Source organism: Ahaetulla prasina, chromosome 11 (genome assembly GCF_028640845.1).
Source record: "Ahaetulla prasina isolate Xishuangbanna chromosome 11, ASM2864084v1, whole genome shotgun sequence".
In the NCBI taxonomy this organism is placed as follows: Eukaryota; Metazoa; Chordata; class Lepidosauria; order Squamata; family Colubridae; genus Ahaetulla; species Ahaetulla prasina.
Genome location: NC_080549.1, coordinates 22,249,049 through 22,276,918, shown reverse-complemented (window position 1 = coordinate 22,276,918; position 27,870 = coordinate 22,249,049). Strand labels below are relative to the sequence as shown.

The 27,870-nt window shown below is 42.7% G+C and overlaps 1 protein-coding gene across 7 annotated transcripts in view; it reads left to right on the top strand.

The window, feature by feature from the left end:
* Positions 1–27,870, top strand: part of DCX (doublecortin) — a 224,278-nt gene that overhangs the window by 134,595 nt on the left and 61,813 nt on the right. For all 7 annotated transcript variants that reach the window (XM_058197005.1, XM_058197009.1, XM_058197007.1 and 4 more), the window contains one exon: positions 4,308–4,648. In XM_058197005.1, the coding sequence (XP_058052988.1) occupies positions 4,308–4,648 (341 nt within the window). The remainder of the gene's footprint in view (positions 1–4,307; positions 4,649–27,870) is intronic.

Here is a 27,870-nt window from a genome sequence, read left to right as displayed (position 1 = left end):
TATGTTCCAGGTTCCTATGGAGAACAGATCTTTACAGCATCGGATTTTCTTTTCACCACCAGATACATCCACAGCTGAGCGTCCTTTCAGCTTTGGCCCAGTCGCTTCACTCTGCTCTTCCCCAGTAGCATATTGGACACCTTCCAAACTGAGGGGCTCATCTTCCAGCATCATATTGTTTTGCTTTTTCGTACTGTCCATGGGGTTTTCATGGCAAAGATACTGGAGTGGTTTGCTATTTCCTTCTCCAGTGGATCACATTTTGTCAGAGTTCTCTGCTATGACCTGTACATCTTGGGTGGCCCTGCACAGCATAGCTCATAGCTTCATTGAGCTACACAAGCCCCTTTGCCATGACAAAGCAGTAATCCATGGAGGGGCTTTAGTACAGGCCAATGCTAGATGTAATCATAGAAGCAGTGTGGTGGCCTAGAGGTGGAGCTCTCACCTCATAATCAGGTGGCTGTAAATCCAATCCTAGGTAATGGCAGATATTTCTCTTTCCTGATGCAATGACCACTCCACAGGCATCCGGAAGGGCATCTGGCCAGTAATCACTCGGTTCCATTCAGTCACCCCAACTCCACTCTGATGCAAGGTCATTTTAAAAATGCTAGGTGTCATTTTCTCCTCTGAAAGATATATTAGATTTGGGCTTCTGTTATTTTGTTGTATTCTTCCTGTTTGGGAAGGAATACATAAAATCTGGAGATAATTTGAGAAGAGGAAAAGGTTGTACTAAACAGCAGTAATTATGAGAGGGATCTAGATATCCGAGTGGACAATCACTTAAATATGAGCCAGCAAGTTGCTGCAGCTTCCATAAAAGTCAGTGCAGTCCTAAGGCTGCATCAACAGAGGGATAGCATCAGGATCATGAGAAGTGATACTATTGCTTTATACTTGCACTTGTAAGACCATATTTGGAATACTACATCCAATTTTGGTCATCACGTTACAACACTGAAACTCTAGAAAGAATGCAGAGAAGAGCAACAAAAATGATTAGGGAACTGAAGCTAAAGTGTATGTTGAACAGTTGCAAGAAGTTGGTATATCTAATGGCCTACGTCAAGTGCTTGATCTTCGGACCTTTCGTCGTGAGCTTAAAACACACCTATTTATTCAAGCGGGACTGGCATAATAGTGTTGAATTTTAAATTTGGGGTTTATTAATATTTTAAAATTTTAAAATCTAAATTTTTAATTTATCAGCCTTTATAATCTGCTATGTTTTAAATGTTGTTTTAATTGTATATATTTTGTTTTATCGTTGGCTGTACACCGCCCTGAGTCCTTCGGGAGAAGGGCGGTATAAAAATTTAATAAATAATAATAATAATAATAATGTAACAAAAAGGACAAGGAATGACATAATAGCAGTCTTCCAATATTTGAGGGGCTATCATAGAGAAGGGTGGGTTGACCTGTTCTCCAAAGCATTTGAGGGCATGACAAGAATTAATAGATGGAAACTTATCAAAGAGAGAACCAACATGGAATTATGGAGATTTTTTTTGTCACTGAGAACAATTAATCAGTGGAACTGCTTGCCTCCAGAAGTTGTAGGTGCTCCATCACTAGAGGTTCTTCGGAAGAGATTGGACAGCAATTTGTCTGAAATGGTATAGACTAGACTAGAGTCTCCTGCTTAAACAGGAGTTCTGAGTAGAAGACTTTCAAGGTCCCTTCCAACTCTGTGACTCTACAATCTGTAACTTTCCATTGAGGGGTTGACATCGCTTTTCTTAATGTCTCTTGCGATTTGAAAATGTGCTTTTCTTCTCCCTTATTTTCACAACAAATGTTTGGCCAATCAGGAGGCCTCACAGCACTGCCTTGTCAAACAATGATGGTAAATATAAAGAAAGAAGGCACGGCCTGCAACTTAACATGGTTTTTCTAGAATTTGGCTCTTCACTACCCTGCGTTCATTCCACTTTGAGTGTTATCACCCCCAGCCCCCAAGAAATTGGACATAGCTGAAGCTTAGTGAATGTTCGGCCACATCAATCATTCATAGATCCTGATATAGAGCAGAAACATGACACAGAAATTTACTATTTCCAAATGCCCTTTGGAGAAGGACTTCTCTGGGCAATGGATTAAATTGCCCAACAAAACGTATCCCTGATTAAAATCTATCAGGCTCTTGCCACAACCTATCAGTTATCTATTGAGTGTTCAGAGAGACACAACTGTTGGGTAAAGAATCACGCAAACCCTGAAGCTCAGTCATTGCTCAGTCAAAAATGGGAGGAAATCCTGCATCCTTTTTCCGTAGCTTGGGAAGATGCCAAAATCTGAATGTTTACTGTGTTCTTGTCAATTTTTCAAGTCGCTTAGATGAAATTTCTAGCAAGTTTTGAAGGCTATTTTGAGCTCCTGGAGGAAGTATATTGGAAGGAATATATTTATATTATATAAATATAATCTAATATTTGCAGATGTCATTTCAGTCAGGGACATAGAGCAGATAAATGACCAATAATTTATGTTAACAGAATAACAGAATTGGAAGGGACCTTAGAGGTCTTCTAGTCCTACTCCCTGCTCAGGAAGGAAGCCCTATACCATTTCACATAAATAATTGTCCAGTCTCTTTTTGAAAGCTTCCAGTGATGGATCACCCATAACTTCTGAAGATAAGCTGTTCCACTAGTTAATTGTTACCACTATTAGGAAATTTCCTTAGTTCTAGGTTACTTCTTTCTTTGGTTAATTTCTATCCATTGTTTCTAGACTTGCCTTTTGGTGCTTTGGAAAATAGGTTGACCCCCCTCATGTTTGTTGTTGTTGTTAGTTGCGATCCATTGTGACCCCTTGGACAACATTCCTCCAGGCCTTCCTATCCTCTACCATCCTCTGGAGTCCATTTAAGCTCACGCCTACTGCTTCAGTGACTCCATCCAGCCACCTCGTTCTCTGTCGTCCCTTTCTTCTTTTGCCCTCAATCGTTCCCAGCATTAGGCTCTTCTCCAGTGAGTCCTTTCTGTCTAGATTTGCCATAGCTTTCCTCCCCAGGAGCAAGCGTCTTTTAATTTCTTGGCTGCAGTCCCCATCTGCAGTGATCTTGGAGCCCAGGAAAATAAAATCTGTCACTACGTCCATTTCTTCCCCATCTATCTGCTAGGAATTGAGAGGGCTGGATGCCATGATCTTAGTTTTCTTAATGTAGAGCAGGGGTAGTCAACCTTTTTATACCTACTGCCCACTTTTGTATCTCTGTTAGTAGTAAAATTTTCTAACCGCCCACCGGTTCCATAGTAATGTGCCATGTATCATCATCTGCGCATGCCACTCGCGCGTCGTGGATTGGGTTTTGGGGAGGGGGTGCAGGCTACCAGCTCTGCTTGTCTGTTACAGCTGGGTGGTGTGGGGGGAGATGCGCGAGCTATTCTGGGACGAGACTCTTCTGTTTGCGGTCGCACTATAGCGCCATTTAGTTTCACTTATGTAACATGAACTAAACTTATGTGCAGTCGATACAAATAGTATATTTTCAGAAATTTAAATTGTCAAGGGAATTTTATGAAAATCTAATGAAAATGTTTTTAAATAATGCTATGAAAATTTTTTTAAAAAGTCAATTAAATTTTTTTAAAAAAGGAAAGTGCTTCAGTATCAGACAAAACCCCACCACCCACCATGAAAGCTAGAATGCCCACTAGTGGGCGGTAGGGACCAGGTTGACTACCACTGATGTAGAGTTTCAAGCCAACTTTTGCATTTTCCTTCTTTTTTCTCATGATTTCCCTTGAGAATTAATGGAAGTATAGAAAAACAGGAACTGCAGACCACTGGAGGGAATGTTGCATCATGAAAGACAGGACAGTTAGCACATGTTTCTTTCATCTTGGAATGAATGAATGAATGACTCAATCAACCAACCAATCAATCAATTGTAAAAATCTGAGAGATGGGAGACGAACTAACTTTCTCTGAGTATTGAGATACTTGCTTTATTTTTGTGTTGTGTTGTAGGTATGTTTTGATGTATTGTTAGATGCCCAGAGTTACTGTTGAGCTGGGTAGCCACAGAAATCAGGTAAATAAACAAATAAACATATACATGCATTTTCATTAGCTGTATTCAAACAGGTCGATGCTTACTCTTGGTGACCAGATAGACTCAGATGGAGAAGATGATAGAGATGGATGGATGGATAGATAACAGAAAAGATGGTCTTTCAGAAGCCACATTTTTCTCTCTTTAGAAATGTCCAAACCTCTATAGCTATCCTTCCTGCTGAAAAGAGCTTGCTTATGCTCTTGATAAATATCCCTATATTTTCTGTTCTTCACAGGAGAAAGCTATGTATGTTCATCCGACAACTTCTTTAAGAAAGTGGAATATACCAAGAATGTGAACCCAAACTGGTCAGTCAATGTGAAAACCTCCGCCAACATGAAAGCTCCTCAGTCCCTGGCCAGTAGCAACAGTGCCCAGGCCAAGGAGAACAAGGATTTTGTGCGTCCCAAGTTGGTGACCATCATCCGGAGTGGTGTGAAGCCAAGGAAGGCAGTGCGTGTGCTCCTGAATAAGAAAACAGCCCATTCTTTTGAACAGGTGCTCACTGACATTACCGAAGCCATAAAGCTGGAAACAGGAGTTGTTAAAAAGCTGTATACTCTGGATGGGAAGCAGGTAAGGCCTTTAAACCGTCTGTTCAGCTCTGCTCAGCAGTGGGACAAACAAAGGCACAGCAGCCTTTTGGTAAACTGGTTCCTGTTATGGACAAGCCATAAGTTTATGTGGAAGAAAAATGTTTCAGCGTGGTGGTTCATAGGCTGAAATGTAGAATCCACCTAATCTTAATCTGGAGTCTAAAATCCAGAAATTAGACTTCTTAAATTCACATGTCCCTTTCAGGAGATTCTTTTTCTTCTTTTGTGTCTCATAACAAAATTTGATTTCTTACTCTTACTGCTAGAGGTCTTGTATTGGTCTGCTGATTTGGGTCATCTAAAATTTCTATAATTCAGATTAGCTTCTCTTGAGTGGTGTATAAGATTAAGGTAAAGGTAAAGGTTCCCCTCGCACATATGTGCTAGTCGTTCCCGACTCTAGGGGGTGGTGCTCATCTCCGTTTCAAAGCCGAAGAGCCAGCGCTGTCCGAAGAGGTCTCCGTGGTCATGTGGCCGGCATGACTCAATGCCAAAGGCACACGGAAGGCTGTTACCTTCCCACCAAAGGTAGTCCCTATTTTTCTACTTATTTTTACGTGCTTTCAAAACTGCTAGGTTGGCAGAAGCTGGGACTAGTAATGGGAGCTCACCCCGTTACACGGCAACACTAGGGATTCGAACCGCTGAGCTGCCGACCTTTCGATCGACAAGCTTAACGTCCTATCCCCTGAGCCCTTTGAGCCACCTTATAAGATTACATTTAGACTAATGTGATCTGTTGTGGTTATGTGAACCTGGACATCATGCTAGTAAATCATGGCTTATGATTTAACATGATCTGTGGGGAAGTACCTTGTGTGACTTATTCTAAAACCTTAAAATCACCCTGAACTTCTTCCTGCATTATAAATGCACTGGGAAATAAGTAACATTTTTGCATTGATTCAAACTATTCATTTAAATATAAAGAAGAAGGGAGGGAAATACAACTCCATATATATAGTTATTTCAATATTTGTAGGTACTGCAAAAGTTTAAATCTATTTTAAGAAAAAACAGCACTGAAACAATATTATGCATAAATAAAAAGAAAGAGAGGGAAGAAAGAGCAGATTGTAAATATGTAATTATAACCAAAATAATTCAAGAATGTTGAGCCAAATTACTTGAAAATCCTCTTTTCTGTCTCTCTGCTGAAATCCTGCCTGTTCACCCAAAGAATGATGCCTTCAACCTAATCAAACATGGGGCAGTGCATTAAATAATTCAAAAGTCAAGCTATTCCTTATTCAAAGCCATTTACTCCCAAATTTGAAACTGTAATCCTTTCCACTTATTGCTTTCTCCTGCCCTTTACAATCATCTTGGTTTCTTAGCCAAGAGTATCAGTCTGAAGATATTTCTGTGATTATGTGGCCAGCATGACTATATGCTGAGGCACACAGAATGCTGTTACATTCCCACCAAAGTGGTACTTATTAATCTACTCGCATAGGCTTGCTTTCGAACTGTTAGGTGAGCAGGAGCTGGAGCAAGGAACAGGAGCTCACCCCATTGTGCAGCACCCTTTTACCCTTGATTTTTCTGATGTCCCTTTTTGGATACAGGAAGCCATGATGACTTCCAACGAAGCTCAAAATTAACCTACTAAATGGCCACTATTTGCTCCCCGACTTGTTATGCCAGTGGCAGCAGGAACTAAATTGTCACTACGGTTTGCATCACGGAGAGAAGGGCAGCCTATGTTCAGAGAATAAGAGGTGCAAATGGCTCGAGTTCTAATCACTAGGAATATTCCTCAAAAGATGGCTCTGTGCAAGCAGTTTGTTCTTGGTTTTAGAGGGTGGTCTCTCAACAGTTAAAGACAGTGAGCTTGTCAGCTGGAAAGCTGGCAACCTGGGTTTGAGACTTGACTGCTGCACAATGGGGTGAGCTCCTGTTCCTTGCTCCAGCTCCTGCTCACCTAACAGTTCGAAAGCAAGCCTATGCGAGTAGATTAATAAGTACCACTTTGGTGGGAATGTAACAGCATTCTGTGTGCCTCAGCATATAGTCATGCTGGCCACATAATCACAGAAATATCTTCAGACTGATACTCTTGGCTAAGAAACCAAGATGAGCAGCACCGGCTAGAGGTGGAAACAATTGGCAGGAAACCTTTATTTTTTTTATTCCTTTAGATTGAAGACATGAATGTACTATGTTAGGGGTCCCCAACTCCGGGTCCATGGACCAGCAGCAGTCTGCGGCATGCCAGAAACCAGTCTGCACAAGCAAACAAAGCCCATTCATGGGATGCAGATAGCACACGAAACTATGCCCCCTCTGGTCTGTGGAAAAACCTCTCTCCACGGAACCAGTTGTGGGCTGCTGTATTATGTGTTCCATGTCTGTTAATGCTTTTGAGTACCCAATATTTGAGAAATATCTTTAGGGAAAATATGAATAGCAATAGATAATTACAATTATACTATTATCGAGGCACCTTAATTTAAACCCAAGAAAGCTGATTGATTCAGAATAGGTAGGCTTTTTGCAATAAGTGGATTAAATTATAGAATCTCAGAAACAATGGAAGTCATTCTTCTGTGAGTATTCAAAGTGACTTCCTTCCCACTGCCTTTGATCTTCTTTCTAACTGAGTCTTAGTTTAGTGGGGAAAATTACTTATTTGATGCCACAGAAATTTTGCTTTTGTTTTCCACTGTTATGGACACATCCATCTACATTCCCAGAATCAGGGAATTCTGTCATATTTACTCTAATGCAGAGCTAAGGAATCGGCCAATTTTGTTGCACTGCAGTTCCCATTATCTGTTATCATTTATCTGCTGACTGATGAGAGTTCATTCAATGTTATTTAGGAAATGATGTGATCCCTTCCTTTGGAATGGGAATTCTTTATTTTCAACAACGAACTAGCATGAGCCATATAGTTATGTAATTGTTTGCTTTTAAGATTTATAACCTAGCTTTTGGTTGACCATAATTCAAGATCCATGCATTCACATCGATATATTCACACTGCCCAAGATTCTTTGTCTTTAAACAAATGGATGGACCAAAGCTTCTCTTTGAGAGTGATGGAGGTTTTATTCACATTTGCAGTTGAAGGAAGGAAGGAAGGAAGGAAGGAAGGAAGGAAGGAAGGAAGGAAGGAAGGAAGGAAGGAAGGAGAAGGGAGGAGTGGGAAGGGAAGGGAAGGGACATCTAGGTGGAACAGCTGAAGACTGCTGAAGAAACCCCAATAAAAGGCAAACAGAAACATTTTGGGTTTAGGCCATTTCCTGGTTTTCTTAAGGGATTACCTTTAAATATCTTTGGATCAATGAACAATGTGAGGTTTTAATGCATTGTGGGATAAGTGCTTAAAACAGAGATGATGGGGAAATGCCAAATAAAAATGAAGACTGCTCAGGGAAAGCATTAAATACTGATTGTGAGTGTGAAGAAAGCTGGGGGAGGGGAGGGGGTGATACGTCAGAAGGTTTGAAATCCTGAGTTAAAACAGGACGGAGCTTCCATATGAATTAACTCTGTGTCAAAATGGTGTTTACTGCACTATTTTATGTCAGTCGATATAAAAAGATTCTTAGCCAGGGGCAGGGGGAGAAAGAGAATAGATGGCTGGCGCATTTCACATATACTTTTGAGAAACAACCTGTTGCTTGAAATATCGAACATACTGGCAGAAGAGTTTGCACATCAGAGCACTTATTTATAGCATGTGGCAGCTCCTAAAATATACCGGCAAGGATCAGAAATTAATGAGTCACAAGGGCTCCTGTGCACAGGTCACAAAGAGTTTTGTGTGAGTGTTGCTGTTTTAAGCCAAGAATGTTGAAAAGGGCCAACATAACAAAGGTACTTCGGTTGATGTTGTATTTTGACCATAGAGATTATGTGAAAGGCATTTTTTAGTTACATCAAATATTTACCAGGAAAATAAAGGTAGACATTTTATTAATATCACAAAGGTTGGGCATTTTATGCCCCCCCCAAATAAGCACTGAAGTGACTCCCTAGCCCTTTTAAGGCTGTTTCTTTCCATGTTGACTTCAGAATAGAAGGAATCATAAGCAACCTGTTTTCTTCTCCATGTTGAGGCAGAGATTTGACTAAAAGGCCAGTCTCCATGGATACAAATGATTGCAATGTGAGCCAACATGAATGCTTCCATGTGAGCTGGATGTCAGGGTTCCAAGGAACACCCCCAATGAAATAAAGCTCTGAGGCTTGAGGTTCCTCAAAGTTCCAATTTATTAGAGATGTCATGTTGGCAAGTCAGCCCAATTATCTTGCTGGTAATCCACATAACATCTTAGATATTGTTTCACCACGGCATTAGTACATTCTGCGGCTCCATTTGTACTTGGATGGAAAGCTGAGCTAAGCCCCTGAGATGACCCAATGGACCTCAGGAACTCCCTCCAGAACTTAGCAGTGAACTGAACTCCTCGATCGGAGATCACCCATCGTGGAACTCCATGCAGCCGGTAGATCTGTTTGACAAACATCTTGGCTACTCTCTTAGCCGAGGGAAGTCCAGAACAAGGAATAAAATGGGCCTGTTCTCCTTGCCGGAGAACAGGTCTATCACAGTCCATATTACTGTATTTCCACCACTTTCCGGGAGCTCTATGATAAAGTCCATAGCTATTTCTTCCCATGGGCAGTTGGGCTCAGCTACCTATTGAAGCAAGCCGGGAAGCTTCCCCGGTCTTGTCTTATTGCTGGCATATGTGGCACAACTTTTTACATAGTCCTTGCCTCATCACCTTTATCTTGGCTTCACTCTCGTTGGTTTGGTCTTGGTCTTCGAATCAGGCCCTGAGCAGCTCAACAAAACCTTCAGCATCATTTAATTCAGCAACCCTCTCATTATGCAGCTGGGCTATCCAGTCAGCAGCATCTCCCTCATTCATCCCCTCTGAGATCGCAGATGCTAAGTCGTGATCTGTTTCATATTGCTTTCCATATTGATCTATATGAGACCATACTCAGCTGAGGAAATAGGCCAGTTTAGTAGGCTTACTGTCAAACATCGCTCTAAACCCTGGTGGCGGGGCCCTTGCTGGCAGAATCGCCACAGTGACTGGAGGTAAGGCAGGGACCTGTTGGGGTACTGTGGTGGGCAGCAGGGTGAATACCTGCGGCTGAACTGGAACCTGCGGCAGTAGCACTGCTGGCTGCTGGATCAGACCCCATGGCAGTGCTGGGATCATCAGGGCAAAATGGGCCCATGGTGATCCTGTAAGTGGGGGAGCAAATGGCGCTGGCATCCACTGGCATTGGACCCATCCCTGGCCAGGATAGAATCCCCAGCCTGGGGGGATAAATTCCGCAAGGGGTAGCATGAAGGCAGGTTGATGAGGGCTGGATACAGAACAATATCCATGCGATCGCTCTTTCGGTCCCATCTCTGGAGTTGGATCATGCTGGCAACTTTTCCTGGAATCCATCTCCCTGGACCGAGTGCCTAGGCTTTGCATCGTCTCTGCAGCTTCTAGGCCTCCTACCACGCCTTCAGAAGGAGAATACTTGGTCTCGATAAACCTTCCAGTATGTGCTCCCATGGCTCCCTCTGCAATCTCCTCTCTCTCTTCCATCTTCGCTGAGTCTTCACACCACCCAAGCTTTAGGTTGGTGCTGGGGCTCAGCACCCCTTTCAGCCCCCTTTCAGGGTGCTGCTTAGTTATTTAGGAGTTTCGGGTTAATGTCAGAGTTCCAAGGAACACCCCCAACAAAATAAAGCTCTGAGGCTTGAGGTTCCTCAAAGTTCCAATTTATTAGAGATGTCATGTTGGCACAGCTGGGAAAACCCAAAACTGAAAGCTTCCAGGTTTTCCACACCCAGTTGACAGTTCTCAGCCCTCCCCCACACCCACAAGTTCATCACATTGTCAAATTAACTCTTCACACTCAATTGGGTACAATCTTCAGGCAGTCTATATCAGACGCAGGCAAAAGTCCTTGAATACGGAATGTTGTTATGACTAACTTTCTACCGCTCCAACAACAACCCCCTCCCAACTTCCCCAGCTAAAATAGTGGCAGTTAAGAAGCAAAAAGAAAATTGCCTTCCAAAACTGTCACTGGAATCTTGATACATATATTTTTTTAAAGATCAATTTTTATACTTTTCCTTTCTTCTCTTCATCTATCTTTCTATGAGAGGAGGAAGAATTAGTTTCCAAGCTAGAGAAAAATTCAAAAAACTATTACATAAAGAGCCATCTGAATGCTCTCCAGTAAAGAGAACCACCTCAAGTAGTAGAAGATGTACTGATTCTCAATTTAAATTAGTTTAGTTGCTGTAATTCTTGTAGTTGCGTTGGGTTGAATTTTGCAATTTTATCCCAATATTGGATGGTCCTCGATCATCTAATGAGAGTATTTATTATAGACAGAAAAATAATAGTAGTGCAACTTTGATCGCATTGCATCACTCTCGTGTCAGAAGCACCAAGGCATTTCTAGGTTGAAAGGATTAGCCATTACATCACTATTGCCTGGGGGACACCCAGTTAGGAGCTCCTTTCATGTCCCTGGCAAGAGCTGGAGCAAAGAATGGGGGCTCACCTTGCCTCAGAGCAGCACTTGGGTCTCAAACATGGACTTGCTAGCCTCCAACCCAGTATCCTAACCAAGTGAGTCACTGTGCTATACACCAGGGGTCCCCAACCTTTTGGAGCTCAGGGACCACCAAGTTCATAATTTTAAACCCCATTGACCACTAATATGAATCCAGAGCACCACTTGCTGAAGTGCCTGGACTCCCAGTGATGGGATGGGGTCCTTCAAGCACTCTCCCTCCTCTCTCTTTCTCTCTCTCTCTCTCTCTCCTCTCTTTCTCTTTCTCTCCCTCTTTCCCACTCTTTCTCTCTCATTCTCTTTCTCTCTCTCCCATTCATTCTCTCTCTGATTCCCTCTCTCTCTTTCTCTCTCTTTCATTCTGTCTCTTTCTTTCTCTTTCATTCTCTGTCTCTCATTCTCTCTCTGATTCTCTGTCTCTCTCATTCTCTCTCTGATTCTCTGTCTATCTCTTTCATTATGTCTCTTATTCTCTAGCTGTCTCATTCTCTCTCTGATTCTCTCTTTGTCTCTTTGTCTCTCTCTCTCATTCTGTCTCTTTCTCTCTCTCTTTCATTCTTTCTCTCATTCTCTTTGTTTCTGTTTCTTTCTTTCTCTCTCTCTCTCATTCTCATTCTCTCTCTCTTTCATTCTGTCTCTTTCTCTCATGGGCCAGCCAGTGTCTTGGGGCTGAGAGGAAGTCAAGTGTCTCCCCGAGAGACTGAGGTGCACGGAGCACCAACACTGCACTGCCACCCCCCCTTGCACCATTACCTCATTTCAGCCGGCAAGGGCTGCGCTGCAAAATTGCAAGTTGCACAAACCTCCCTTTACGGCTGAGATTTACAGCCCCACCATAAGCTGCCTGGCCAATCCCATATTCCAGAGCTCTAGTCACAGGACTGGCCATTGCTCATCCTGGAGCAGCTCCTCCACCCGGGTGTGCTGCAGACCACCAAAATTTTCTCACAGACCACCAGTTGTCCGCGGACCACCGGTTGGTGACCACTGCTATACACGAACTTAAACAATAAATCAATATTTATTTACTTAAACAGATAAACAGAAAGACCACAGGCAAGCAAAAAAGCAGCTGGAGCAGGAGTGATCTCTGACTTTCTGCTGGCTTCCCCAATGACTTTGCTTCTGAGAAGCTACCCAGAGAACATCGGAAATCAAAATCATGTGATCACAGAGATGCCACAGAGATGCCACAACTTTGCGAATAAAACTGATCTAAAAATCCTTGAAATTTCAATTCCACAGCAGTAATAGGTCCTGGATTTGTTTATGCATTTTTAAGTTAGCAGTTTTTAGGTACCTTAATTCAAAAATTGTTGCAAAGTGTACCCCTGGTTGAACTGTGCCCTCCAGGTTTCCGTGCATTCCATCAGCCGAGGGCCCAAGGTAGGGGTGGGGGGTGGCGGTTGTGATTAAAGAAAGCCTAGAGTCGAGGGAGTCCACTGTGCCTCAGATAGCTGGTTGTGAATCCCTCCTTGTGAAGTGGGGCCATAGGAATCAGATGGGTTTGTTGATCGCGTACCTGGCTCCTTGCTGCGTGACTACAGCCCTGCCTGAGCTGCTAGAGGTGCTTGCTGGGGTGGCGGTTGAGATTACTAGACTTTTAGTCATGGGGGATTTCAACTTGCCATCGGCCGGCTTGTCATCGACGGTAGCTCAGGAGTTCATGGCCTCCATGATGGCCATGGACCTGATTCAAGTAACTGATGGCTCTACACACACTGGGGGAGGCACACTAGATCTGATTTATATCTCTGGACAGTGGATTAATGATCTGGAATTAGGAGATTTAGTGACGGAACTGGTGTCATGGTCGGATCATTTTCTCCTTGGCCTGGACTTTCAGACCGCCGCTCACCATCGCAGGGAGATGGAGCCAATTCGTTGGTTCTGTCCCAGGCGCCTGATGGACCCTGAGAGGTTCCGGACGGAGCTTGGGCCGTTCCCTGAGGATTTTGCCCACGGCACGACTGAAGAACTAGTTGCGGCCTGGGAACGGGCCACGACTGGGGCTTTGGACCATGTCGTGCCTTTGCGGCCTCTGACCCGGCGTAGATCTCAATTGGCTCCTTGGTTCTCTGAGGAGCTGAGAGAGATGAAGCGTCAGAGAAGACGCCTAGAGAGTACTTGGAGGTCTAGCCATTCCGAGGCTGATCGGACACTAGTGAGATCTTTTACTAAGACCTACCTAGTGGCAATGAGGGAGGCGAAACGTTCCTACGTTTCCACCCTCATTGCATCGGCAGATAACCGCCCGGCCGCCCTGTTTCGGGTGACCCGCTCCCTCCTTCACCAGGAGGGGCGGGATGACCCCCTGCAGGGACGTGCCGAGGAGTTTAACGGTTATCTATACGATAAAATCGTTCAGCTTCGGGATAGCTTAGACCAAAATTGCGATGATCCAAGTGGGATGACGGAGACATGTCTTGTTGAGGTAGTTTGGGATGAGTTTGAGTCTGTGGCTCTCGAGGACGTGGACAGGTTGCTGGGGAGGTTGCATGCAACCACATGTTTACTGGACCCGTGTCCTTCCTGGCTGGTGCTGGCTACTCAGGAAGTGACACGAGGCTGGCTCCAGGGAATTATAAATGCTTCATTGTTGGAGGGGGTTTTCCCCGCTGCCTTGAAAGAGGCGGTGGTGAGACCCCTCCTCAAGAAGCCTTCCCTGGACCCAGCTATTTTGGGTAATTATCGTCCAGTCTCCAACCTTCGCTTTGTGGCGAAGGTTGTAGAGAGTGTGGTTGCATGGCAGCCAGGCCTGACAGTGTGGTTGCATGGCAGCTTCCCCAGTACCTGGATGAAGCTGTCTATCTAGACCCGTTCCAGTCCGGCTTCCGGTCCGGACATAGTACGGAGACAGCTTTGGTCGCGTTGGTAGATGACCTCTGGAGGCCAGGGATAGGGGTTGCTCCTCTGCCCTGGTCCTATTAGATCTCTCAGCGGCCTTTGATACCATCGACCATGGTATCTTGCTGCACCGGTTGGAGAGCTTGGGAGTGGGAGGCACCGTTTATCGGTGGTTCTCCTCCTATCTCTCCGACCGGTCGCAGACGGTGTTGACAGGGGGGCAGAGGTTGACCGCGAGGCGCCTTACTTGTGGGGTGCCTCAGGGGTCGATCCTCTCGCCCCTCCTGTTCAACATCTACATGAAGCCTCTGGGTGAGGTCATTAGTGGTTTCTGGGTGAGTTACCATCTGTACGCTGACGATACGCAGCTGTGCTTCTCCACCCCGGACCACCCCAACGAAGCTGTCGAAGTGCTATCCCGGTGTCTGACTGTGGGGGGCAATGGAAAGGGTGCACAACTTGGGCGTCCTCTTGGATGGGCGGCTGTCGTTTGATGATCACTTGGCGGCCGTCTCCAAGAGGGCTTTTTACCAAGTACACTTGGTTCGCCAGTTGCGCCCCTTCCTTGACCGGGATGCCTTATGCACGGTCACTCATGCTCTTGTCACTTCCCGTTTGGATTATTGCAATGCTCTCTACATGGGGCTGCCCTTGAAGTGCACCCGGAGGCTGCAGCTAGTCCAGAATGCAGCTGCGCGGGTAATAGTGGAAGCAACCCGTTGCTCCCATGTAACACCAATCCTGCGCAGTTTGCACTGGCTTCCTGTGGTCTTTCGGGTGCGCTTTAAGATTTTGGTTACCACCTTTAAAGCGCTCCATGGCTTAGGGCCCGGGTACTTACGGGACCGCCTGCTGTTACCTTTTGCCTCCCACCAACCCGTACGCTCTCACAGAGAGGGCCTTCTCAGGGTGCCGTCCGCCAGACAATGTCAGCTGGCGGCCCCCAGGGGCAGGGCCTTCTCTGTGGGAGCTCCTACGCTTTGGAACGAACTTCCCCCTGGTTTACGTCAACTGCCTGATCTTCGGACTTTTCGCCGTGAGCTGAAAACACATCTATTTATTCAAGCGGGACTGGCCTAATTAAATTTTAATCTGGGGTTATTTATATTTTTAGGGTTTTTTAAACTATTTTAAATGTTTTAAATTTTTTAAATTTTTGGCCCTTTTCTAATATGTTTGTTTTAGTCTTGTTTTAATTTATATATTGCGCTTTTTATTTGGCTGTACACCGCCCTGAGTCCTTCGGGAGAAGGGCGGTATAAAAATCGAATAAATAAATAAATAATAATAAATAATGCACCATTTGGGCTAACATGAAGGTACAAACAGACAAACAAAATGGCAGTTTTAATAGTATATAGATATTATGTCAATGAACTCTCCCTCACCCCTGCCAAAATTCTATTTTTTTTTAAGCAGAAATTTAAAATAAATTCTGCACGTGGATAAGGCAATCCAGGAAATGGGACACTAATCCTTGCTTCAGTTTGAATCAACTCAAGAAATAAGCAAAACTACATCTCCAGAAACTGCTAATAGCAAAATTCCAAACCGCTCTTATTTTAGAAGTTGCCTCTTCTTTGGCTCAAATGTTATATCTCCCTGAAGCACAACCGTAGGCTTTAACTCAGGCAGCTTCTCTGTGCTGCAGATTCTGCTTCTCAGTCCCAAAAAAGCCAAGGAACGATAATTTTCACATTTACTAATTCAAAAGCTAAGATTAAAAAAAACCAAAGAGCATAATTTAATCACTGTTTCTCCCTAGGCTGTCACAGATCATGCGGTAACAAAAATCTCCTTGCTCCAATTCAAAACCAACGGAAAAGGAAAAAAAATGCTTATATCTTACTCTGTCCTTGTTATTAGCTCTTATTCTTTGAATTTGTTTGGTTTTATATATTTTTAAAAATCTGAATGGTTCCTAGGAATGGGAAGTGCAAAGCATTTAGGCCACCTTTCCTTTTTGGGATTTGTTAAGGTGGCTGGAGCTGATAAACCAGGAATAGAGTAAAGCTGAAATAATAGAAAATATTTGTAGCTCGAGTGATAGATGTTGGTGGTGGTTTGTTCTCCAAGCTTACTGTTTAGCTTCCTAACGTTTCGTCATCAGGCTAGGTAACATCATCAGCAAGACTTCAGTAAATGAGTCTTGTTTTAGTTCTCCAAATGATCAAGTGACCATGTGACCACAGAAGATCAGTAAAAGTGGAGGAGAACTGAAAGAAGACGCTTCAACTGAAGTTCTGCTGATGATGTTACCTAGCCTGGTGATGAAACATTCAGAAGCTACACAGCAAGCTCGGAGAACAAACCAACACCAATATAGAGCAAAGCTTTCTGCCCATGGAGAAACAAACATCTCTACGAGCTATATTATATGATATGATATGATATGATATTAATATAATATAATGGAAAGACTTAATTTTACTGCAGTTTCAGATATACTACTACTGAGCACAAATAAACTGGCTCAGCTTTCAAACACAAGAGAAATTGTGGAATCTCCAAATTCAGACCAGGTTTTCACAATTGTTTTATCTGAAAATGAACAAGGGTCTTCTGATTTCCATGTCTCTGCCACAGAGACCATCTTCTATTATTGTTGGAGCACAACCATCTCATGAGGAACCTCAGAACCAGCTGACATATTAATTTACAGGTAATCCTCGACTTACAACCATTAATTTAGTGACCATTCAAAGTTACAACAACACTGAAAAAAGCAACTTATGACTCTTTTCACACTTACAACCGTTGCAACTTGGAAAACTTGGAACTCCGTCGCCTTCGACAAGACCTAAGTTTAACTCACAGAATCATCTATTGTAATGTCCTTCCTGTCAAAGACTACTTCAGCTTTAATTGCAATAATACAAGAGCAACCAATAGATTTAAACTTAATGTCAACCGCTTTAATCTAGATTGCAGAAAATATGACTTCTGCAACAGAATCATCAGTGCTTGGAATACTTTACCTGACTCTGTGGTCTCTTCTCATAATCCTAAAAGCTTTAACCAAAAACTTTCTACTATTGACCTCACCCCATTCCTAAGAGGACCATAAGGGGCGTGCATAAGCGCACAAACGTGCCTACCGTTCCTGTCCTATTGTTTTTCTTTTCTTCTTCCTATATATGTTTATATGTGTATATACTATATAATCTTTTTGTATGATGTTGTGACAAAAATAAATAAATAAATAAATAAATAAAACTTCCCAATGGCCATGTGATTGAAATGTGGATGCTTGGCAACTGGCTCCTATTTATAATGGTTGCAGTGTCCCAGGGTCATGTGATCCCCTTTTCAACTTTCTGACCAGCAAAGCCAATGGGAAAGCCAGATTCGCTTAACAACCATGTTACTAATTTAACAACTGCAGTCGTTAATTTAATGGCTGTGGCAAGAAAGGTCATAATATGGGACAAAACTCAATTTCCCATTTAGTAATAGAAATTTTGGGTTCATTTATGATTGTAAGTCAAGGACTACTTGTATGTCAACATTCCAGGTCAAACTTAATATTGGGGCATTGTGGAAAGTTAAAATGATTTCCAGTCTTAAAAAGGAACAAGGATGTTATTGTTATGTGATGATCCTACCAAGATGATAGTTACGATATCTGTCAGGATCAGGATGATAGGTTATATCTGTGGTGGGGCCAGGATCTATCCCTGCCCTTGTAGAACTCAGCAATCATGAACTAAAAGTAAGGAAGCATTTCATCCTTTTCCTTGTGACAAGGAGCTGTGATAGCACAGTGGTTAAAATGCAGTATTGCAGGCTAATTCTGGCCACTTGCCAGGAGTTCGATCCCAACCGGCTCAAGGTTGACTCAGCCTTTCATCCTTTCTAGGTCATTAAAATGAGGACCCAGATTGTTGGGGTGAATATGCTGACTCTGTAAACCACTTAGAGAGGGCTGTAAAGCACTGTGAAGCAGTATATAAATTTAAGTTCTATTGATATTGACATAGCTATCATATACTGACCACTGTGGTAATCTGCAGATTATAATACCAAAGGCTCAAATTAAAATATTATCAATGGGTTTTGACTGTGGATTAGAAACCACTCAGCTAGCGTCACTTAATGCTTGCTGAAACTTTGTGACATGTCTTTTGCTATTTATTTATTTATTTTATTTATTTATTTATTCAATTTTTATACCGCCCTTCTCCCAAAGGACTCAGGGCGGTGTACAGCCAAAAATAAAAACAAGCAATACAATATACAATTTAAAATACAGATTAAAAAACTTATTTTATAATTGGCCTAAAAACTTTAAAATATATAAAACTAAAACCCCATTAGAATTAATAATAAATAATTTAAAATCAATAAAATTTAAGCCAGCCCCGCGCGAATGAAAAGATGTGTCTTCAGTTCGCGGCGGAAGGTCCGAAGGTCAGGTATTTGGCGTAAACCCGGGGGAAGCTCGTTCCATAGTGTGGGAGCCCCCACAGAGAAGGACCTTCCCCTGGGGGCCACCAGCTGACATTGCTTGGCGGATGGCACCCTGAGAAGTCCCTCTCTGTGAGAGCGTACGGGTCGGTGGGAGGCATGCGGTAACAGCAGGCGGTCCCGTAAGTACCCAGGCCCTAAGCCATGGAGCGCTTTAAAGGTGGTGACCAAAACCTTAAAGTGCACTCGAAAGGCCACAGGTAGCCAGTGCAGTCTGCGCAGGAGCGGTGTTATATGGGAGCTACGCGTAGCTCCCTCTATCACCCGCGCAGCTGCATTCTGGACTAACTGAAGCCTCCGAGTGCACCTCAAGGGGAGCCCCATGTAGAGAGCATTACAATAATCCAAGCGAGAGGTATTTAGCACTCTGAGTTATCCCTCTCAATGGCAGTGTCAAATTTCAATTATTGTAGGCAGCTACAATCACACTTTCAGCTTTAACAAGTGGACCAGACAGGAAAAATGACCAGATAACCTAATTCTACTTTATTGTAAAGCTACATAAACAGAATCTTGCAAGCCTAAAAGTACAAATCTCCTACCTTTACAGCCTAATAACCTGGGGGTTATATTATATGTACAAACACAAATATAAATTTAAATAAAACATCAGAATATACATGTATGTAAAGTGGGCAATACAGTATATGATCAAATACTATAGTAAAACTATTATGTGTGAAGTACCAGCTGTATGCGGATGACACCCAGCTGTACTTTTCTACACCGGAACACCCCAACGAAGCTCTCGAAGTGCTGTCCCGGTGCCTGGAGGCCGTACGGGTCTGGATGGGGAGAAATAGGCTCAAGCTCAATCCCTCCAAGACAGAGTGGCTGTGGATGCCGGCATCCCGGTACAGTCAGCTAAATCTGCGGCTGACCATCGGTGGCGAGTCATTGGCCCCGTTGGAAAGGGTCCGCAACTTAGGCGTCCTCCTGGATGAACGGCTGTCTTTAGAAGATCATTTGACGGCCGTCTCCAGGAGAGCGTTCTACCAGGTTCGCCTGGTACGCCAGTTGCGCCCCTTTCTGGACCGGGATGCCCTATGCACGGTCACTCACGCACTCGTGACGTCTCGCCTGGATTACTGCAATGCTCTACATGGGGCTCCTTGAAGGGCATCCGGAGGCTGCAGTTAGTTCAGAATGCGGCTGCGCTGGTGATAGCTGGAGCCCTCGTGGCTCCGTGATAACACCCATCCTGCGCAGACTGCACTGGCTACCTGTGGCTTTCCGGGTGCGCTTCAAGGTGCTGGTGACCACCTTTAAAGCGCTCCATGGCATTGGGCCGGGTTACTTACGGGACCGCCTACTGCTACCGAATATCTCCCACCGACCCGTGCGCTCTCACAGAGAGGGTCTCCTCAGGGTGCCGTCAGCGCGGCAATGTCGTCTGGCGACACCCAGGGGAAGGGCCTTCTCTGTGGGGGCTCCCACCCTCTGGAATGAACTACCCCCCGGACTTCGTCAGCTTTCGGACCTTCGGACCTTCCGCCGCGGGCTTAAAACATATTTATTTAACTGTGCAGGACTGAGCTAGATTTTAAATTACTGGTTTTAAATTGGGTTTTATTTTATATTTTTAATTCTAAATTAACGGGCTTTTTTAGAATAAGTTTTTTAAATTGTTTTTATATTGTATTTATATGTTTTTAAATGCCTGTACACCGCCCTGAGTCCTTCGGGAGATAGGGCGGTATATAAATTTGATCAATAAATAAATAAATAAATAAATATTATGAAATCACCATAATATGGCATCATAGAGTTGCAATAGAATAGATGTTATAGCTAATATCTTATAGTTAACATGTTATAGTTAATTATAACTCTTATGCTCCTTGGCAGCATCTCATCAGTTTATCTTCCAAGGTCTTTTCCACATGCCATTTCATATGTGTTCCTACTTAGCTTTCTGACATTAATATGCTCTTTATTTTCCTCTTTGTTTTTCATTGTGCTTTGGGGCTTTGCCTTAGAGCCTTTGTAATTATCAGAGACTGCATTTTCCTCTCTGATTTCTTTTTATATTTTGCAAGTAAGAAAGAGAAAAACAAATGAAAGAAACCTTTGTCTATATTGTTAAATGGCTAGGATCTGGAGATCTTTGAACTACTCATCTTAAATAAAGTTAGAATAGAATAGAATAGAATAGAATAGAATAGAATAGAATAGAATAGAATAGAATAGAATAGAATAGAATAGAATAGAATAGAATTTTATTGGCCAAGTGTGATTGGACATACAAGGAATTTGTCTTGGTGCATATGCTCTCAGTGTACATAAAAGAAAAGATACGTTCATCAAGGTACAACATTTACAACACAATTGATGGTCAATATATCAATATAAATCATAAGGATTGCCAGCAACAAGTTATAGTCATACAGTCATAAGTGGAAAGAGATTGGTGATGGGAACTATGAGACAATTAATAGTAGTGCATTATTGTTTGTATTCGAATTAATGGGAAACTGCTAGCCAGACTAGAAGGAGGGGTCAAGCGGGAAATTAGCCTTGAGTCCTTGCGCAGCCACAAGAGGGATAAGCCACCTTCTGAACCACCCAGTCACCCACCGCCAAGATCAATGAGAGGGAAGGGGAGATTCCTGTAATATAGGTAGAAGTCAATAAAGTTGTTGACTTAAGCTATTCATGCGTGGCTCTGGTTACTTATACCTGACATTAATAGCGGTAAATTCAGACACAGGGATGTGTCTGAATTTAAAATATATCTGGTCCAAAATATTTCACTGGATTATCAGATCTGAACTGCAAAAGAAGTAAGTTGGTAAATCAGTGATGGCTAAGCTTTTCCGGACCAAGTGCCCAAAGCACGCAGACGCACAAATGCACGCGCCTGCGTGTGCCTGAACCCCCAAGATGCAATGCATGCACAGCCCCCTGCATGCGCCCTGCCCCATGTATGCATGCATGGCCTCCCGCACGTGCCCTGCCTCCTATGCATGCATGGCAGAGACCCGAAGACCAGCTGGCCGGTGGGAGGTGTGCGCGCTTGCGCAGTGCAGCTGAACTGGGGCAACGACTTACATGCCATCAGAGGAGGCGCTACGTGCCATCTCTGGCACACGTGCCATAGGTTCCCCATCATGGCGGTAGATGATAGCAAAGAAGTATAGAATGCTTATAAACTTTATAAGAAATATTTATATATAAATATTCATAAGAAATATTCATTGTATTCTTTAATATATTTAGCCATTGACTTGTTAATATGGGATACTCAAGCCCTTTTCGGGTTGCCAACAATAAAGCTTCCTAATTGCTATGTCCCCAAGATTATGTAGGTCACTCAGTCACTCAACAAACAATTGGATCTGGACTGAAAATATCTGGAAGTTTGCTGAGATCCATTTAACAAAAGATGTTTACTGAAAGCTCAGATTCAGTTTCTAAAAGCCCTTATCTCATAAATCCATTAAATTGGAAGTGATGTTTTGGGATTATCTCACCACTGCTAAAGTTTATTTTCATATCTTTAAGTTGGTTACTATGGTGTTACAAAAATAAATGTAGGTTAAAAATGTGTTTACATATCTCTATTTTATATCCCAAAGTTGGAATTTACCATTACACAAATAATTATGGATGCCAGGGGCAGAATAAATTATTTTTCAGGATTGTAAAGTCCCAAAGGCAATCTCAATACCATCCATATATTTGTTTTATATTCTTAAATTTGGCTCTTTTATTAATGAAATGGAAAGATTTAGCAATATTATTTTATATAATCATGACATATGCAAAAATTAGGCTGAATCATTTTCTATATATACCATGTTTTGTTGGTTACTGTTTTCTAGTTTTTCCCCCATCTCAATTTTATCCTTTCATTCATTCATTCATTCATTCATTCATTCATTCATTCATTCATTCATCCATTCTCTCTCTCTCTCTCTCTGTCTTTCTCTTTCTGTCTAAATTTGTGGGATTTTTAGCTTGATTGTTTGTTTGTGGATGTTTCATTACCCAGCTAGATAGCATCATCAATGTGAATGTAAATTTTGCTGCCTGTTTAAATATAATGGCTTGCCCTATCACTGTTGGGGTCATGGGTCCCTCCTTGGTGGTCCTTGATTAGAATATTGTTTTCTGCTTGATTGTTTATCTGGTGCTAATCCCTGCTTATCTGAATGTTGGCTGCTGGAGGAGATGCATTCTAGTCTTGTTGTTTCCCTGTTAGGTTCTTTATTGTTTCTTTTGAATGGTATGTAAATGGGGCTTATCCCTGATTTGCCTGAATGCCAACCTTCCAGTAATTCTCCAGCATTTGGGGATGTGACTTGCTCTAAGATGCTAATAGTTTCCCAGTTTGAAACTGTGGTTGAATCTGTGAAATAAAATGATTGAATATTTTAAAAATGAAAAACAGCAGGCAGCCAAATGATACAAAAGGGGTTGTGACACATCACATAGATAGATGGTTCTGTGAATTTCCATTCTTGCTCAGGTTGTAAAGAATTTGGGCGGGTGCCTATTTTAGAAGTTCTAATGGTGTTTTCCCTGTCCCTATAATCCATTAGGGCGGGGGTATCATTCTTCTAATAAAAAGTCTGGAATCCATCAAGTTTTCATCCTTGGAGTTTATGATCCCTGCGGTGAATGATTCTGAGCCATTGCTAAAGAAAAATACCAGTAAGAATGTAGGGGAAAGAAATGATGAAGATTAAACCAACAATTGACCACAAATGACAAAATCCCTGGCTATTGGCCATTCTGGCTTGGGATGGTGAGATTTGTAGTGTAATAGCAGCTAGTCATGTGGCCTTGAGAGCTGTTGTATTAAGGCAGCACACAGTAACATTTGGAAAGTTTCTTGGTGAGACACTTTGCATTCCACATTTATTTTTTAAGGATGAGTATTCTTCCAAATGAGCTGCACATATGTTTTGATGGATTTTTTTCCTTTTTATTACTTATTCTATTGTTTTAGTGAAATGAGTTTGATATAATATGATTTGGGATGATTAACATTCCATTACTTAGAAAGCTTAAAATACTGAAAATAGAGAAAAGTAAACATTTAATCACTATTAATATAGGATGTCAGCAATATAAGAATGAATTTATTTGTCTTTTCATCCAGCTTTAAATATAAGTTGCAACTGCAACCTACATCAAGGTATTAGGTATTATAGAAAGATGATAGAGAGGGAGAGAAGGAGGGAGGGAGAGAAAGAGGGAGAGAGAGAGAGATGGGGGGGGGAGATGGACTAAGCAGATTTAGCAAAAGTTAAAATACCTAAAAAGTAAGCAGAAAGAAAGAGAGAAAGAAAAAAAAAGGAAGAGGAAGAAAAAGACTGTCAGGGTTCCAAATAAAACCCCCAACAAAATCAAACTCCGAGGCTTGCAATTCCTCAAAGGTAACTTTTATTAGAGATGTCATATTGGCACATCTGGGAAAACCCGAATCTGAAAGCTTCTGTGTTTTTGCCACCCAAAAGAAAGTTCAAGACCTTGCCCACTTCTCCCGCATGTCCACCACTGCTCCAATCAGTTCCTTCACGTACAGAAGACAACCTCCACTTTCTTCTCTGCACAGCTGTCGGATATCATGGCTTTGTACTTCTCTGCAAAGTTTTGTTATGGCTAATTCTACTTCACTCATGCAATCCCCCCTCCCAACTTCCCATGGTAGGATTGTGGCAGGCCTGGATCATGAAGGAACCAAGGTAATATGGCTTCTAGGCATGTCACTAAGATGAAGTAAAAAAGAGAGAGATAATGGAGGGAGGGAGGGAGGGAGGGAGATCATAAAAGACTATTGGTTTCTGACTCCTGCTTTTTTGTACATTTGCTAATCTGCAATATTTGGTGGCATTCAGGGCCCCTTATAAGACAGACTGCAAGTGGTTATATATCAGTGATGGGTTGCTCCGAGGTGAAATCTGGTTTGGACCAGATCACCCAATCCAGTAGTGATGGCGGCAGGTAGTTCAGAGAACCAGTAGCAAAAATCCCTGCCTCCCACCATGCCCAACTGAACCGTGCGATCATCAGAGGGTTTTTTTTACTTTTAAAAGCATTTTTTCTTCAGCCGAAAAAATGCTTTTAAAAGTAAAAAAAAAAGCTTCTGATGATCGCATAGCTCAGCTGGGATCGTCAGAGGCTTTTAAAAGTATTTTTAACAACCTCTTCGGCTGAAGAGGTTGTAGAAAAAATGTTTTTAAAAGACTCTGGCGATCCCAGCTGAGTTGCCTGATCGTCAAAAAGCTGAGGATTTTTTTTTAAAGGCAAAAAAATGCTTTTAAAAGAAAAGAAAAGCCTCTGACGATCAGGCAACTCAGCTGGGAGGAGATGAGCCTTTTAAAAGCAAACCAAAGAGGTTGTAGAAAAAATGCTTTTAAAAGTAAAAAAAAAAAAGAGTTGGCCATGCCCACCCAGTCACATTAACCCCCCCCCCAAGCCATGGCCACAAAACCGGTAGTAACAAATTTTACATTTCACCACTGGGTTGCTCCCAGTTCTGTCCGGTTCTATAGAACCGGTAGTAAAACCGGTGGGAGGTTTTGCCCACCTGCCCCAACGTCATCATGGATGATCTGCGCATGTGCGCGTGCGCTTCCGTTGCGAACCGGTAGTAAAGGTAAGTGGAACCCACCCTTGTTATATATATGTATTATGCAATGTGCTGCATTGTATGTATGAGAACCATTATTTAGCTGTATTTAATTAAACTTCTATTTTCTAAGGATTATTAATTTTGCCATTGCTGTAGATTCTCCAAATTGAAATTCCCAATCCGATCTTGTGAAGATTGTCTTTGTCTTGAGAAGCATTGACCCTCTGTTTTGCTTCCATCCAAGACAATATCGAAATCCTGGAATAAAAATTCTGATTTAATGCCTTGCTTCCCCTTTCTCTAACTTCTAGCTTTTGATGGAGGTTGTGGTTCCTCCCCCCACCCCCACCCTGTTGTGCAATCTGGCAGCTGCAAGGGCGAATTGCTAGGTGACAGTTCTTGGAGCACAAAGAAGCTGTCTGGGGAGGCTGGTCCTGCCATATCCAAGCAGCTGTGCAGAATTTCCACTTGTCTTTTTCTCACTCACCATCACCAGTAGCTCAATCAGTATTAAGCATCTCCCCAAGATGAAAGACCAGCAGTAGCTCAATTCTCCTTTTTCCCTTCCTTAAAAATCTCTTTTCTGGACTAAAAAAAAAGGGGATTGCATGCAACTTGGCTTTGTATGGCTGGAGATGGAGCAGTTAAACAGCAACTGGCAGGACACCACGTCGGGCTCTTATTCCCTTTGTTGGTGGACCTAGAGTGGTTGCCTGATGGGGGCTTATCCTCATCCAAGGGCAAAGCTTGCATCTCTGCATTGTTAACAGAGGCAATCAGTATTCCCTCATGAGTAAAAAGGGAGCAAAGGCAACTTCTCTTTTGTCTTCATTTGTCAAACGGTGTGATGTAATCCACCCAGCAACTTTCCATTTTAAGGGGGTGATCCTATGCTGGTTGCCTGGATGTCAAGCAGAGGTACCTGGGAGTGGGTGCGTCCAAAGACCAATCCTGATTCAGCATACAACCATGGCCACATTGTGCAGCAGTGATTATACTGTAATCCTTCAGAGGATGACCTGTGCCTAAATTTGACTTTTTAGTTGAAACTGTTTAGAATAGAATAGAATAGAATTTTTATTGGCCAAGTGTGATTGGACACACAAGGAATTTGTCTTGGTGCATATGCTCTCAGTGTACATAAAAGAAAAGATACGTTCATCAAGGTACAACATTTACAACACAATTGATGATCAATATAGCAATATAAATCATAAGGATTGCCAGCAACAAGTTATAGTCATACAGTCATAAGTGGAAAGAGATTGGTGATGGGAACTATGAAACGATTAATAGTAGTGCAGATTCAGTAAATAGTCTGACAATGTTGAGGGAATTATTTGTTTAGCAGAGTGATGGCCTTCGGGAAAAAACTGTTCTTGTGTCTAGTTGTTCTGGTGTGCAGTGCTCTATAGCGTCGTTTTGAGGGTAGGAGTTGAAACAGTTTATGTCCAGGATGCGAGGGATCTGCAAATATTTTCACGGCCCTCTTCTTGATTCGTGCAGTATACAGGTCCTCAATGGAAGGCAAGTTGGTAGCAATTATTTTTTCTGCAGTTCTAATTATCCTCTGAAGTCTGTGTTTTTCTTGTTGGGTTGCAGAACCGAACCAGACAGTTATAGAGGTGCAAATGACAGACTCAATAATTCCTCTGTAGAATTGGATCAGCAGCTCCTTTATGTATTATAATAGATTTAGCTAGCTGTAGATTAATTTGTATGGGTTTTTATATATACTTAATAGTTTTATTCCTTTTTATAGATGTGTGTGTGTGTGTGTGTGTGTGTGTATGTGTGTGAACTTTGTGATAGATGGATGGATGGATGGATGGATGGATGGATGGATAGATAGATACATAGATAGATAGGCAGGCAGGCAGACATAGACACTTGTATATACATATTGTCAGTTTTGGAAGCCATATTAGCATTGGAAGCTTCCACACTGCCACCTTCTTGTGTGTGGGAAAGTAGGAGGGGGGATTTAATAGAGGGAATGTAGTTAGACCAAATAGGTCAGGACAATCCTGCATCTGGAGAAGGAGCGGTCGGAGTGCTGTCTCGAGATGGGATGGATGGTGATTGGAGCATGTATGTGATCAACTGAGGAGGGAGGGGATGGTTTTGATTTACTGAGGGAAAACCCGGACCTCTCAGATTCAGGTTTACCCAGATGTGCCAGTTTACCTATTCTAGTAAATAGAACTTTGAAAAATGCTTGCTTCAGAGTTTTTACTTGGAGTTGGGTTTTTTTCTGGAATGCTGACATTAACCTGAATCCCCTTAAAGCATAACGGCACCCTGAAAGGGGGCTGTCAGGGGTGCTGAGCCCCAGCATCTACCTAAACCTCAGGTGGTGCGAAGGCTCAGCGAAGATGGAGGAGAAAGAGGAGATCACAGAGGGAGCCCTGGGGATGGATACTGGAGGACTTATCGAGATCCGGTATTCTTCTGAAGAAGAAGTGGTGTGAGCCATTGAAGCTGCAGAGATGACACAAAGACTAGGCGCTCGGCCCAAGGAGTTGGATTCCTGGAAGAGTTGCCAGTCTGATCCAACTCCAGAAAGGAGACCAGAAGAGAGATCGTCTGAATATCGTGCCACTTCCAGCCCAATGAAGTTGCCCACAAGCCAGAGTGGAGAGGTGTGACAGCTTTGGGGTCTGGAGATTTCTGGGACTGGAGCCTATTGCCTCCATCTTGAAGCCAATTGTCAACCAGACTCCTGGAGCGTTTTGAGTGGATAAAAGTAG